Source organism: Emydura macquarii, unplaced genomic scaffold (assembly GCF_026122565.2).
Source record: "Emydura macquarii macquarii isolate MOO-44397 ecotype Brisbane River unplaced genomic scaffold, CSIRO-AGI_Emac_v2 contig_509, whole genome shotgun sequence".
NCBI classification, from domain to species: Eukaryota; Metazoa; Chordata; order Testudines; family Chelidae; genus Emydura; species Emydura macquarii.
In genome coordinates this window covers 1,159,915-1,175,773 of record NW_027130646.1, presented here as the reverse complement: position 1 = coordinate 1,175,773, position 15,859 = coordinate 1,159,915, and the positions used below count along the sequence as shown (strand labels likewise).

The window sequence follows — 15,859 nt, the reverse complement described above, 5'->3', positions numbered from 1 at the left end:
GGGGTGCCCGTCAGAGCCTCCTGCGCCCCCTGCCCATCGTGAAGGGCCTCCCCACACTTACCGGAGCCTCCTGCGTCCCCCCACCTCCAGCGTATCATGAAGGGCCGGCCCAGCGCCCTCCCCCCACCCGCAGTCCGGCACCCAAGGCCTTGGCCCCTCCCCACCCACACAGCATGCCACTAGGAAAAACACATCCCCCTGTCAATGTACCTGGGCCCTAGTGTAGACGCAGGTGCACCAGCCAAAAGAAGAAAAAAGAGGGACCATGTTGTTTTGCCAGCGTGGCTTACATCACTGACGGACGGCAGCTGGTATAAACTCCAGCCCCCTTCTGCTTGTACAGGCTGCGTCTCCACTAGGCGTTTAGCTACACCGGCAACCCCTAGCTGGTGTAGACAAGGGAGCGGATTCACACCCTCCCATCCCCCCTGCTATTATCTACTGTCAATCAGCCAGCAGGCGTGACTTGCTCTTTGTTCACATTGATTTGGGGCCGTCTGGGCCAGAGAGACGGCTCCCTTCTGGCTCGCCTGCGAGGTCCCGGGCCCCTCCTGCCTGCAGCGCCTGGGCCAACCCAGGGGTCCTCTCTGCAGTTCCGCTCAGTCCTTCTGCGGGATGCTCTGTGCTGGGTGTAGGGCAGAGGATGGGTACGACTGGGGGATATTCCACTGGGGGCAGAGTCCCTGAGCCCATCTATCCGATGGAGGCCTCTACTTCTTCCAGCGTCCAGCCGGCAGGGGCCAGCCACGGCACGTGCGCACGTTCCCGACCGGCCGGCCACGGGGTACGTGGACACTTATCCTCTTTATAGCTGTTTGCCCAGCGGGATGCGGCTGGTGCTGAAGAGTGTTTTATGGCTCGAGTGTACACAAGAGACGCACCCGAGGCATGTGTCTATGTACCTTTTCCAGCACCCTCCCCCTTTAACAACTGTTTGCCCAAGGGCTTTTACCGCAGCTGGGGCAATCTCCTGGAGCGACGACCGGCTCAAACGAGAAGCGGTGCCGGGGCCCCACGTCAGAGAGCCAGGACTGCGTACGTGATGGTCCCTTTCCGCACAGGCCCCAATGAGGCCACAGCTGGAACCGCGGCCCGGCTCCGGGCGCCACCCTATTACCAGAGGGATGGGAACAGATCAGAGGCAATTCAGAGCAGAGCAAACACAGCGATGGAGGGGTGGGCAGGATACAACCGGGGAAGAGGAATGCAGTGTGCTGAGTATGGCTGCTAGCGTGGGGATGTGAATAACCAGCGGGGAGAGAAATTGTCTAGGACAATTGTCTAGGGCAGCGCAGGGGAAATGGGATGCAGCTGAAGGAAGGGGGAAATTAGCTTGGGAAAACCTCCTGACTGCGAGATCCTGCCTCAGCCTGGCAGGATGGACTTACATGACCTATGGAGGTCCCTTCCAGCCCTAGTTTCCACAGCTGTGGAATAGCTTCCCCAGGGGTGGCTGCCTGGGACGGCTCAGGAAAGTTCAGACAGGACCTTCATTCTGGAAATTTAGAGTCACATTCTGCCACCCACCCCCACGCTGGGGATTTCATCGGCTGGTGCAATAAGGCGCTGGGGATCTAACCACTAGGGACTCCCATCAGTTCAACTCCACCGTGGTCAGCGGAGTTACTCCGGATTCACCGCTGTCAGTGGGAAACGCTTCAGGCCCTCCGCTCGGAACCAGGAAGAGGGGGGTAAATATCACTGCTTTAACATCAATAAATACATTCAGACCTTTTATACGTCAGTCTGTTTCTTTGTATTTAGTTCCATTTAAAAAATAAACCTACTTGAAATAAAATGTGAAATTATATTAAGGCCTAAACTTACTGCGAGCTAGTAAAATCATTCAAAGAAATAAATACAAAAATTGTATCCAGCAGTGGTTTTCAATCTTTTTTTTTACTTTACGGACCCCTAACAAATTTCAAATGGAGCTGTGGACCCCTTTGGAAATCTTAGACATAGTCTGCAGACCCCTGTGGACCACAGACGGGAAACCACAGACATACAGAATCTGGGAGGAAAAAACATCTTGAACTTCTGAGGGCAGCTCCAGCTTTATAAATGTGTCACAATCTCCTGGACTGCATTAAGGATCTCTGGTATTTTCAGGCTTTACAATGCAGGCAGCGCAGGTATTTTCACGTTTCCAGATGTAAGTACTTCGGAACCTTAATTACTTGGCGCGGCAGTGTAGCTAGCAGGGGCAGAGCCCATGTTCTGAATTTGAACTAGCCCATTCAGAGTGGAGAAACTGATCTTGACTTGAAAACGCAGAAAGCGCCTAGGAGGATTTTCATAGACTCAGATCGCAAGGCCAGAAGGCCCCGCTGTAATCACCTAGCCTGACCTCCTGTATAGTACGGGTCGCAGAACATTCCCCTCCAAAAATTTCAAAAGCAGTTAGGTGCATAATTGATTTCCCAAGGGAGTTCAACCTGCTTTTGAATCCCTCACCGGGTGCCTCTATACCTTTGAAAATCTTGCCCAGGGTGGCCAGAAAGACCTGTCAATTCACTAACTACAGGTAATGCTCCCTTTGTTTAACACTGCTGCAGCCATGTCAGGCCTAGGATGTTAGCGAGACAAGGTGGAAGAGGTAATATCTTTTATTGGACCAACTCTCTTGGTGGAAGAGATAAGCTTTTGAGTTTCCCCTACAGACGTTCATAGAATATTAGGGCTGGAAGGGATCCCAGGAGGTGTCTAGTCCAACCCCCTGCTCAAAGCAGGGCCAACACCAACAAAATCATCCCAGCCAGGGCTTTGTCAAGCCGGGCCTTAAAAACCGCTAAGGATGGAAATTCCCAGGTAACCCATTCCAGTGCTTCACATTGGTCCAGTAAAAGATATTACCTCACCCACCTTGTTTTTGTTTAATAAATCACTTTAAAAACATATTTAGGTAAACTTTTTGTTCCATCAGAAGGTAGCTTGCCACAATTCATAAGCAAAAAACTACAAGGCACGTGTCACTCATCATTTTCTAACCTCATAAAGCATGTAATAATGAAGACTCTGAATAAATGTAAGTTACGCTACATAATTGCTTAACTAAATGTGTATGGATCTAGTGTATCCTCCTGCTTAGCAAAAGGGAGTTTCCAATGTAGTGTGAAGGCTGTAAATCAATGTGTCTGAATGGTTATAGCAACCAGTCGGAATGAACCTTTCTTTAAGAAAGATAACTGAAAAGCACAAAAAGATCCAGCTCAATGATTTAAATGAAGGTTTCCTGCTTGCTAATTTAAATGATGGTTAAAATAACAGAATCCTAGACCTGTCGAACTGGAAGGAGCTTGAGAACTCTGCTAGTCCAGGCCCCTGCACTCAAGGCAGGACTTAAGTATTATCTAAAATGGACAATTTAAATCAATCCACCCACCAGGGACCAGCTTCGTCCACACAGCGTTCAGTCACCCTCTGGGCCGATAGCTGGCACAAGACGTCTGCCCATACCCCTAGGGCTTGATTGCTGCACCCTCGGACCAGACCCTCTGCCTGTGAGACTCTGCGCAAATCATTTCAGTTCTGCAGGACTCAGCTCCCCCTTCCCCAGGTATTACAGGGCTGGGAATCCTCGTTTTGTCTGTCTTGTGCAGCGAGCCTCTGAGGTCTCGGGCAGGGCCCGTCTCTCTAACACGACGGGGCTCTGGGTCGATCATGGCCGCTAGGCGTACTGTAATACAAAGAAAACGGTGCACAGGCTTCTGGCAGTTCCCGGGCATCCCACTCCGGCGTGGGTGGGGCCAAAATCCCGGGCATCTCTAAATGCCCACACCCCCAGCGGAGCTGAGGATTCAGGGCCATGCGTGGCCATCAACGGCTTTCCAGCCAGAGCCATGCCCGGTGAATCCCGCATCTCACCAAATTAGCGACAGCAGGCGGGAAACAAGCCAGGCAGGGCACCGTCTGGGCCTGCCCTGTTCTCATCAGCGGGGACCGCACCTTCCGTGGTGGTTAGCCCTGCAAAAAACCGGCCCTGGAGTCCAGAGCGTGCTCCAGTGGTTACGGCAAACGCTTAGGAAGCAGGAGGCCCAGTTTCTGGTGCCTTGCTCTGCCCGGACTTCCTACATGACAGTAGGCAAGTCACTAAGCTGCTCCGTGCCTCAGTTTCCCATCTCCGCACTGGAGATGAGAGCCCCGTCTCCAGAGGGAAGGGTGTCGTGAGGATACAGGCGCTAAAAGACTGAGCGGCTCTGGTGCTACGGGGTCAGCCACGTACCAAAGACGAAGATGGATGGATCAACCGGGTTTTGCTTCCACCTCCTGATTTACACCAGAGAGCAGGATCTGGCCGTGGGAGATAATCCAGTCTCCCATCACCAGGGTTCAGCCCGGCTCCTCGGCCTGCTCTCTTTGTAGGCTTTTTGTGGCGGTTACGCTCTGGCCCTGCGGCTGACAAGCTGTTGCTAAAGACAATAAACTCCCCGAAGGCGGCGACAGAGGGAAAGGGAGAGAGAGAGACCTATCTGATAGGAAATCGGGGAGATGCAACGGCTTCACAGCGCCAGGCCAGCCCCCAACGGGCCACCCCCACCGGAGTGACAAACACTGGCGCTCGGCACGTCGTCCGAAACGACAGCAAGCGATCGCGTCCGCTGTGAACGGGCCGGGTCCTTTCTCCACGATGCTGGGGTGGATCAGACGTGACCCCCCGGCCTCCGCGGCGTTGCTCCGTATTTATGGCTGTGCCCCGGAGACGCGGGATCTCGGCGGACACACAGTGGCATGGCTACGCCAGTCTAGGCCGTGCTGGGCCAGGGTCTGACCTCGGCTCTGCCGGTGTAAATCCAGAGTGGCTGTACTGAAATTCACAGAGCAGCCCTCCAGATCTTTTTATCTGGCCCACCACAGCCCAGCTCGGGGCAAGCGATCCAGCAGCGCCACAGCCAGGAAGGGGGCAGGGGATACAGGGGGAGGGTGCCTCCAGCGTGCAGCTACAGGCATTACATGACGCTCTGGTGAGAGCCAACGGGCTGGAGCCGGGAGCCAGGGATCCAGCCCTCTGGGACAGCAGCTGCCACTGCAGAGCGAGTGGGGGGTGGGCTCACGCTCCAGCCCCCACCCCTCCAGGGCCCACCACCCCCTGAGGGCAGGATCCGACCCGCTTCTTTGGGCTGCATTCCCTGCCCACCCATGGCTCTCAGTGCATTTCGTGGCCCTCTGCCATCCTAAATTTGCCCATCCTGGCAGTAGAGTTAAACTCTGGATTTACACCACCAAGACCAGATCTGGCCCAATGCTGAATTTCCACGGCACCGGCACAGCAGGAAAAGCAAAGCAGGCTCCCAATATTCATTCTTCCGTCGTCCTTGTGAAGTAGGGAGGTCCGAGCCCCATGTTACAGACGGGTAAACTGAGGGGCCGAGCAGCCGAGTGACTCGCCTCGGGCCACAAAGCGATCCAGTGACAGGGCCTGGAGCAAAATACTCAGTCCTTCGCTTTCACCGCTAGCCCAGATTCCTCCACTGTCTCACAGGTGCCTGTGAACACTCCTTTTATTTCACTTGCCTGGATCTGTGATCCAGCCAACGTTGATTTGTTTTGTGCTTTGCGTGGGAGATGCACGTGGGGTAAAAGTCACCCCTGTGTGTGTTTTTGGGGGGAGGGGGGGGGTAAAGCACGATGTCACGGCATCAAACTCCCACAGGCAGCCGATAACAGTGCATCAGCCGGGGGGAAGGGGGGGAGCGGAGGGGTCAATTTCACCCCTACCCCAGAACGATGGCGTCTGTTTGCAGGGAACGGAGCCTTCCATGGCAGACAGCAGCCGGCGCACGCGGGAGTTACGCCGTTTACGAGGTGGGAAGCTCTCAGGAGGTCACAGAGCGGGGGTTGTGAGCCAGGCTGATCGCTCACTAACTGGGGACATGGGACGAGTCACGGAGTCGCTTACCCCACTGGGAAAGCACAGGCTGTGGAAAATCTTTGCCAAGCAGCGGCTGCCCACCTGAGCTCAGATTTCCAGCCTCTGCGTATTTTCCCCTCTGCAGACTTAGTGAGCACTTTGAGGGAAGCTGATATAGGGGACGGGGTGAGTTTGTGGTTAAGATACTGGATTGGCATTTGGGGGCCCTGGGTGCTCTGTCCCAGGCTCCTTGGGTGAGCTTAGGCAAGTTGCTTTGTGCCTCAGTTTCCTCAATCTGTAAAATGGGGGCATCCCCCGGGTGTGGAGTTGTGGTGATTATTTCATGTACCATGTGCTGGGCAACAACATGAGACGACAAAGTGTCTCTTCGTTAGGAGAACTATTCACAGAAGGCAGCTCGCATTCCAGCCACTTGCACACAGACTGACGTCCGGGTGCTTCACGCTGCCTCCTCCCCTCCTGCAACCTTTGCGCTGCCCGCCGAGTTCCAGGCCAGTTGCTACAAAGATCAATTCATTGTTGTTACTGTGATGGGAGCCGTTACTCCCCTGACTCTGTGGAGACAGCCCATCTCTGCACCTCCACCCAGCTCTCCAGTCACTCAGGACGGGGGCATTATAAAATGGAACCGATGGAGAGTACAAAAGCACCGCCAGGTTCATGCAGGCATCTCTGGAGCCAAAGAGATGGGAGAGCCCTATCTCAGATCACTGACTCTGTCGCCCAGGGCCAGGCCAGGACTGGGTCTCACTCAGACGGTCTGGGTTTGCCTGGCGTACTGGTAAATTTTCCAGGAAGCTCTTCTTGATAATCACCCCAAAGGTTCTCTCTGTGTTTCCTCCCGTTAGTATAATAGGCTGGATGCCACACTAAATCATTCCTTTCCCTGCTCGGTGTCATATATCTGCAGACTCTTCTCCTATCCCCGGAGAGATGCATAGTGAGAGGTGAAGGACCCACCCAAGGTCAGGCAGCAAGGCAGTGGCAAAACCAGGGTCAGCTGACCTCCCATCTCGTGCCTTATCCCCCTACAGTGTGCTTGATGATGGTGACGTGTGTGTCCTGGGTCCCTGTCTGGGCCTGGTCTGCAGGTCTGAGTCTGCTACAGGTAACCAAGGGAGGGGGCCCTATCGCTTTCTGTTAAAATCCCAAATGCTCAGCGTAAGAAATTGCAGCTTCAGTTCCCGGTGGTGACCGTGGTGGTGGTGGTTCCAGAATGCGGGTCACATAGCTATGTGAATCCTACATTCCTGCAGCAGTCGGCTGTAAGGCCAGGCCTACACCAACCTTAAAATTGGGTGGCCGTTGATGGGAGTTATGCAAGCCACACAGAGTAACTTGCGTAACTCCCGTCGACTTCGTAACTAAGGAGCAAGGCATTGGAGCGAACAGTTTATGGTTATGAGAACATATCTTGGCCAGAAGTGGATCTATTCCTCTGTCACAGCTGCTTGCAGAAGATGCTGTGTGCATGAAACTTTCCACCCACACCAGGAGCTGAATAATTTATCCTGAAAACCCTTCAGAGTGTTTTGCTTCCAAACAAACACGGGATCCATTTCTCCAGGCCAACAGCAGTGTTTTTACAATGATGTCTTTTAAAAGTTTAATGACACCAGGGCCAGCTGCACACAGCACATTCAGAGCAGGAACGTCCGGGCCGCCGACTCCCAAAGACACAGCAGATGGGCCCTTAATCACAAGGATCAGCAGCCAGGTCGCTGCTTCGGAGCTTCAATTGAATCATGTCAACAATCAGGGGTTTTTTAAATACAGAGGAAAATCAGCCCATTTAGGAGACTAACAATGGCTTCACATGCATATCTTCCGCAGCACGTTCCGAAGGTAGAGCACGGTCATCGCCCCCATTTTACAGATAGGAAAACTGAGGCACAGATTAGTGGAGTAACTTGCCCAAGGTCACACAGTGAGGTGCTGGCAGCGAGAGTCTCTTGATTCCCTTGCCTCATACTTTATTTGCGGTCCCACAACCCCTGGTGCCATGGAGAACTGGTGATGGACGTTAACACCCTGGAATGATCCCTTGCATATTCCAGACCAGGACTTTAGAACAACTGAGGCAGAGTTCCCTGCCCTGCCCAGGAAGGTGGGACAAGCCAGGCCAGCTGGACGAGTCTGTTTAGTTTCAGGCAGACCAAGACCCCGGCTCTATCACTGCCTTGCTGTTTGCTCGCTCTGTGCCTCAGTTTCCCCATTTGCAAAAGGGTGGTGATGACACACACCGCCTTTGAGATCGGCTGATGAAAAGCGCGAGGCAAGAGCGAGGGATGTTGCTTTAATGCAGCCTCTTGAAGGCCTGAGGTTCAAAGCTGCTGAGCACCCACAGCTGCCGCTCAGCGCTTCGGGAAAACCAGGCTCTGGGCGTGTGAAGATCCCAACCAGCTGAATGGAAGCCGAGAGATGGCAGATGGGCACAGACCGACGGGGGGGAGCCCATCTCCGTCCCGTGTCCCATCTCCAGCGCTTAGCAGCATCCCGGGTCTGCCCTAAAAGGGCAGCGTAATCTGCCGGTGCCACCTCCATGCCAACCCCTGCCAGTCTCCTTTCTCTGCCTATTCCCTTGCTCCTGGCAGCTCCGGAACGCCCCGGGCGGCCCTGCTCATCTAGCAGTGCCACGCTGACAGCCGCTCCCTGCAGATGGAAGAGCCCCTGCTTCGAACAGAAACCAGTGCCTCTTCGCCGTGGGGGAGCCACAGGCAGAGGGAGCATTCGGTGTGTGGGGCTATGGAGGGGCCCTGCTGGGGAAGGCGACCGGAATGAATGAGGAAAGGGACATACTCAACAATACGTGGGGCGGGCGAGGCACCGAGCCGGAGGCAGGGAGCTGCACACAGAAGAAGCCCCAACACGCCCGACCACATGTGCACAAACCACAACGCCTTCTGCTGCTCCACGTTATGTCCTGGTACAGGAAGAGGCAGAAACCACATCACTACAGCGCCCCGGGTGTACCATATAGCTGCATCCACATGAGGGGCTGTACCAGGCTGAGCATATCAGTCACAAAAATCGCCAACATAGTTAGACCAGTTCAAAATCTGCATAAAAACTGAAAGTCTTTCTAACTCTTCTCTTATCAGGGGTAATTGCAGCTGCTGTTCTAATGATTTGCCTCAGTAATTTCCTGCAGCAGGGAGTTCCAGGGATTACCTGTGCGTCACATAGAAACAAGGCTTCCTACATTGGAAACTCCAACAATCTGCAGAAGAGGTGAGATGCTTGCAATAGTTTCTCTCATCATTCTACTACCATCCCTGAGGTGCTTATCTCCCATTACCAGTCTCTTACACTGAATTTATACAGCCCCAGTTCCTTTAATAGCTGAGCACCTTACAATCTTAATGTATTTATCACTACACCCCTAGAGCTGTCCTGGAACTCACCAGATAACCAAGGTTAAAACCCAATGACCCGGAGAGCTATAAAACCCTCTGGCCCTATTAATATGGTGACAGCGTTTTATGTAGCACGGTGCCAGCCGGAGATATATGGCAGCTAAGAAATTAAATAGGAGAGGAGCACTGAGCCACTGAATGGAACAATTTAATTTCTGCCTCCATCTCTCTCGGTTTATTGCCTAATGGAGCCTTCTCCTTCCCCAGAGCAGTAAAGAACAAAGTTAGCGGTGGGGTCAGGGAGCAGAGAAGCAAGGAGGAGAAAGAACTCATATCGCCAAAGCTGGGTTTATACAACTATTGTAATGAACGGGCTAGCATGTATGTAAATGTCACCGCGGCCCTCTGCTGGATAGAATCGGATCTGCTCCACTGCGTGTCATAGATCTTCTACTGCGGACAGATGAGGGAGATTCTCCTTTAGTGCATGTGGAAGGAGCCTGTGTTTTTGGGGCAGAAGGATGTACATTTTAGTGCCAGTGAAAGGTGCTGGGTTGTCAGTCTTGGGGTCTGAAGGCTGTGGCAGCTTCCCCGACATGCTGCCTGGCTAATTCTGGATGCACATGGAAAAAGTGGGCCGTCTGTTCAAAGATAGACCAGGAGCTCTCAGAAGAGAATTAACTGCTGCTCTCGCCAGCCTGCTTTTCCAGTGCGGGGGGAGCTGCATAAAACCAGGATCCTCGGGGCATTTCAGTTCCCTCTCCTCCAGTGAGGTCACAATCCTTTGTTTTGACATCACAATTCATTGCCATGGAGACAACGATGTCACAAAAGCAGAGGATTAGGATTCCTAAGCAACAATGATCCTGTTTTCATGCTATTGTCCTTACACATAAATAAATACAAAAACGAAGGGCGCAGCCTCCGTCCCGTCCCGTGCAGAACGAGCCATCTGTCCATGGCATTTTTAGGGTGCCCATCACGGGCTCATCCAGACACGAGAATGTTTTTCGAAAATGCCTGTGGTGCGGAGATATTTAGCAGGGCTAATGAATTAACGGGAAAACCAATTCTGCTCTATAGATGGCAGACTTTCCCTTCCAAATGAATCAGCTGCCACACGGCACCCCAGAGGCGGTTGCATTTCAGCGGTGGGTGAAGTGATATTTGTTTACATCGGGCCCTCTCCTCCCCCCTTCCTGAGTTCTATTCCCAGCTCTGCCGCTGACTCCCTTTGGGGGAGTCTCTTCCCTGCTCTGTGCCTCAGTTTCCCCATTTGTTAAAATGAGGAGCGCAGTACTACTGATCGACTTCACAGAGTTTGAGTGCTGTTCAGATACCCCGGTGATGGGAGAATTCCCAAGGGCTCCGAGCAGCTGAAAACATGTAAAAGGGCCCACAGAACAGGAATCCTGTGTGGGGCGGTGGATTAGCAAATAGCTGTTAATCCGGCACACGGAATGGCCTGGACTGGAATGGCAGAGGGTGCAGCGGAAGATCAGGATGGAGAGGCAGTGGCAGAGCGGTGCAGGAAGCACTGTCCCACTAATGCATTACTCCCATTAGCAGTAAATTCCCTTACAGACGTAAAAATCAATCAAACAAACAATCCCTGGTGAGAGGCAAATGGGGCAGCAAAGTGCTTCTCTGCACTGGCGTGAGACAGGCACTAAAACGACGGAACAAAGCTTCGTATCAACGCCATTGATCTCTGGCTAATGGTCTACTCAGCAAGCTGGCTGTTTCCTAATGAACTCCAGCCCAGCCTGCAGTAGCTCTGAAGAAGATGAGATGCAAGAAGAAATGACAGTGATTTATTCTAACACCCCAGAAACCCAAAGAACTAGAGGAAGTGTGAATATATTGTAACAAACCTCGGGCCACCCGTGCTTATCGCTACACTTCACATCACATCTTACTTGGCGCTATGGAGCAACCGCAAGGCTACCACAACTCAGATCCTCCTGCTCAAAAGGAAACCCAGCCCTAGGCCATTTGAGCCGAAGGAGAATCGTCAGTAGCTGGCAACAGTATAGGGTCTATGACACACTGTTGAGCAATGCTGATTCCACCCTATAGATACAAAGACAATACAACGACAGAGCCAAATCCCTGTCCCATTAGACTCATAATTATAGCCAGAAAGCACCACGATGGCCATCTAGTTTGACCTCTTGCATAGCACGGAGCAGAGAACTTCCCCAGCAGACTTAGACTCAAGCCTATCACCTCTGTTTGAGATAGAGCGTCTCTTTCAGAAAGGCATCCAGTTTGGACTTAAAGACTTCAAGTGACGGCAAATCCACCAGCTCACTAGGTAAATTGCTCCAATGGTAAATTCCCCTCCCGGTTAAGCCATTAGAAAGCACTGAAAAGCACGCAGCTTTGTATAATAACCCTGCCTTCGCACAGTCGCAGCTTTGCCAAGACTGAGCTCATTTTCCTCCAACTCCAGTTGTTTTTCCTACTGCAAGGAGGGCTACGAGAGAGGCCAAGTCTGAAGCTCCTACCTTCAATCACTGTTAAAGTTACATAAGTCCCGACTCTTACTTTAATCAGGATATGCCAACACCCCAAATTCATTTTTTTTTAAAGTCCTCCGAAAATAATTAGCCCCTAGTATATTGGTCTAATAAGAATCCCGCCCTCCACCCACCCCTAAAACACCCTGATGAACGTGTCACGTACATTGACACCCATTCACCTGCGCACCTACGCATGCGATATACGCCATCGTGTGCCAGCAATGCCCCTCGGCCATGTACATTGGCCAGACCGGACTGTCACTACGCCAAAGAATAAATGGGCACAAATCGGACATCAGGAACGGTGACATTCAAAAACCAGGCGGAGAGCACTTCAATCTCCCTGGACACTCAGTAACAGACTTGAAAGATGCCGTTCGTCAGCAAAAAAACTTCAGAAACAAAGTCCAGCGCGAAAGGGCGGAGCTGGAACTCATATGCAAACGTGACACTCTCAGACTGGGTCTGAACAGAGCCTGGGAGTGGCCAGCCCACTACGAAAAACAATGTTCCCTCTGTTGGCATTCATCAACTGTTGTGAGTGGGCCTCATCCGCCCTGATTGAATGAACCTCGTTAACACTCGCCCCCCTCACTGTGATGTAACTCACCCATCCTTGCATGTGTGTAGACATCTCCCTAGCTGAAGTCCCCACTTCGTGCATCTGATGAAGAGGGTTTTTGCCCACGAAAGCTTATGCCCGAATACATTTGTTAGTCTTTAAGGTGCCGCAGGACGGTCGTTGCTTTGATTAAAAACAGACTAACTCGGCTGCCCCTCCGGAACTCACGTAAGTTGCTACATCTCCACCAAATGGTTCAGCGTCGCTGACACGGCACAGCTCGACCAGCGCTAGCCGGGGGACGGGCGTTACCCGGACCTTGTAACCTTGGGGGCAGGTGACCGGCTAGGCATGTAGAAGACCCAAGTCCCCCAAAATGGAGTGAAACGGTTTCGCCTGGCCCTAGCTGGTAGCTCATCTCTTCAGGACACCATGCGGTGTCTTTCTTTGGTTCTCGCGGGGGAATGGGCTGGGTGTCCCCAGTTCCCGCTGGGGAATGGGCCGTCGACCGCTCTGCCCCGCCGGAAACCTGGCCTGGGAGAGGGGTTGGGGCGGGGGAAAACACCGGGGGGCTGGTGGAAGCTGGGGCTTACCTGAGCTTTCCCTCAGGAGGCAGCTCGTGGGGAGGGTCGTCGCAGATCAGCCTGGCGTCTCCCTCCAGAAGGTAGACGTATACGTGCTCCTAGAGGGAAGAAGGCACGAGAAGGTACAGTCCTGCGTACACACGGGCACTCCCTCGCCTCTCTCGGGGTTACGTGATCCCCTGACGCCCCTTGGTCTGGACCCAAAGCGCCGCCTGCTGGTCTGGTCTGAACCGTCAGCTCCCCCCAACCCCTCGTCCCACCCGTCTCAGCCCAGACCTGCAGCCCCCCCGTCTCCCCAGGCTGGGCCCGTTCCCGCTCCCCAGCCCGCCTCTCCCCCCATGCCCCTGCGTCCCGGGGGAGCGTCTCCGGCCTGGACCATGCAGCAGCTCGGATGAGACCCTGACTTGGTCCTGCCGGGTTGGCATCTTACATCCCCCGTTACCTCAGACCTGCGCCCCCCCGCCCCGCTGCTCCAACCCACGGGGGGGTTTAGTGAGCATACGGCCTCCCTCCGGGGCCCCAAATTTATGCTGGGAAACCAACCGGCTGAATTTGAACCCACCCCTCAGTGGAGGTGGAAAACCAGCCTGCTGACATCCCCCCCTCCCCCCCAGCCTCGCTCCCCTGTGTCCTCGGTGCTGAGTGGGCATGGCGTATGGGAGCTGGCGGTGGGGGGGACACCCCCAGAGGAGTGCAGCTCCCATTCACCCCTGCGCGCCAAGCCTTCAGGGCCGCGGATGGTGCAGAGCTGCCCCCCATCCATGTCGCTCTGTCCCAAACACCGCCCGCCCCTGTCCGATCCTGGAGCTGGGGGGGGATGGCGACCGTGTGTGGCACAGAGAGGCAGGCCAGGGTGCCCACAGAAAGCCCGCCCCCACCCCACCAGTCCCATACTGAATGACTCCTCAGCTCACCCTGCACTGGACCAATCAACTGGCCCCCTAAGCTCCGGAAACTGCTGTGTGATTTGACCTGTAATGAGCTTCGCCACTAACGAGCTCTGCAATTAAGTCTCCCCTCCTGTGGTTTGGCTGGATGCGCATGCAGCTCGCGGGGTTGGCAGGGAGGGGGGTTCGTCTCACGGGGGATTAACTGGCTTCCTTCCACAGCATGGAAGTGCTGGAGACGGGTGCCCAGACCTGCAGGGCAGCTGGATTCCAACAGGATTTCTCCCGTGTAAATCAGGCGTGGGCCCCGGCGGGGTGAGGGATGCGTGGGTAACTCGCGAATTGGCGCCCGCTCTTTCTGGCAGCGTGGCAGAGGGGTCGCATCTGGCGGCACGGCTGGGCGTTGTACCCAAAGGGGGAGCCCAGTCCCTCCAGCACCGTGGCAAGGTCTGGTGGGGCTCCCCTAAGTCATCAAGCCCAGTCCTCCGCCATCGCAGGCGATCCCCTCATATCGGCCTGACCGTAAACGTACCAAGCTCCATCTTAAAGCCAGCGTGGTTGGTCGCCCCCCGGCCATACACATAGGCTGCTCCAGAATCTCCTTTCTCTGATGGTTAGAAACCTAATTTCCAGCCTCAGTTTACCCCTGGCCGGTTGATACTGGTTCATTCTGAGAAACCCCCGCAGAAGTAACCCAAGGCCAGCTGCCGAAACAGGAACCGGGACTTTTAGAACAATTCCCCGTCATCTGAGCTCAGGCTTGACGGCCCCCGATTAAGGACAGCGTGCCCAGGCCTGCGTAATTCTCACGGATGGTGAGTGCTTTCCTGTGTCGGGGCCCCTCCAGAAGCTGAGATTCAGAGGGCGCAGGGCTTAAATATGGCTACCGATCCCCAGAGCCCGTCTCTGGATTGGGACAGCGACCAACACACCCTCTGATGTCCCCTGAGATGCCACAGATCCAAAAGGAAATGGTAACGCAAAGCTACAGATGGCATTTTAAGCAATTCCCAGGTTCCCTAGGCTGGATGGCTGCCTCCATTTCCGCGGCTGTTAATTAGCTGGAAAGGTCTCTTGCCACATTAATCCTATTGAACACTAGGGGCTGGGCTGTGACACTCATGCCTGGAAATGCACAGCCGCTTGATGGAGAGGGCCGGGGCTCAGCTATCGGGATGTTAGACTCGGGACCTCAGTGCAGGGAGACCAGGCTCCCGCCCAGGCCAAGGTCCCCAGGCCCCGGCGGAGGGCTGATGAAGAGTGAGCTGGACACAGGTGGGCACCCGTGTGCTAGTGTCGCTGACCTCGGTTTGGGGAGTGCCGAGCATCGGTTTAGAAGTTATGAAAATCTTGGGAGTCACTGGCATCGTTAATCTCACATAAACATCTGCACCCCACGGTGTAAGGTGGCATCTGAGGTGTCCGCATCCAAAAACTTCTGTAGCTGGGTAAATCATCAGCTGGGAGAGTGCCAGTCACTAGTGCGATGTGCTGGTCTCCAACAGAAGGGGAGGAACCGGATCTTTATGTGGCTCGGGCTCTGGGGGGGCCAGCATTACTAGGCATAAGCAAAAGATCCCCAGTGCTTAGCCTGGGTTAATCCCCAATGACGGCTACAGCTTGCTGAGTATAAAAGCGTCTATTACGTTTTGAAATTTAAGATCACAATTCCCTTGGGTGTGGGTACGTTGACCTGTTTTAACCTTAGAAACGACTCTCTTCTTTCCTATGCCTAGTGAATAAATCGTGAGGGAAGTGTCTTATCGGACGGGCAACAAGCGCTGGCTTTGGCGTGAGATCGAAAACGCAGCTGACCCGGAGTCAGTCCGTTGGGACTGGGAGTCACCTGAAGGTTGCTGTGATTCTGGGGGTCAGGGATCCCCTGGCACAAAAGGCAGGGCTCCGCTGGGTGGCGAGACAGAGCGGCGTAACCCCCGGGACTGCCTGCGACGCCACGTTAAGCCTGCGACAGGGCCGGAGGCGTTCACATTGGGTGACTGCTTAGTGGAAATCTGAGTCTGGAACTCGCAGCCAAGGTAGGTTTTGTGCCCTGGTTCGTAGCAGTCTGCCCTG

At 54.1% G+C, this 15,859-nt stretch overlaps 1 protein-coding gene across 1 annotated transcript in view; it reads right to left on the bottom strand.

Moving 5' to 3' along the window:
• PDE2A (phosphodiesterase 2A) overlaps positions 1-15,859 on the bottom strand; it is a 207,778-nt gene that overhangs the window by 68,346 nt on the left and 123,573 nt on the right. The window contains exon 3 of the mRNA XM_067539088.1: positions 12,909-12,997. Coding sequence (XP_067395189.1) covers positions 12,909-12,997 — 89 coding nt within the window. The remainder of the gene's footprint in view (positions 1-12,908; positions 12,998-15,859) is intronic.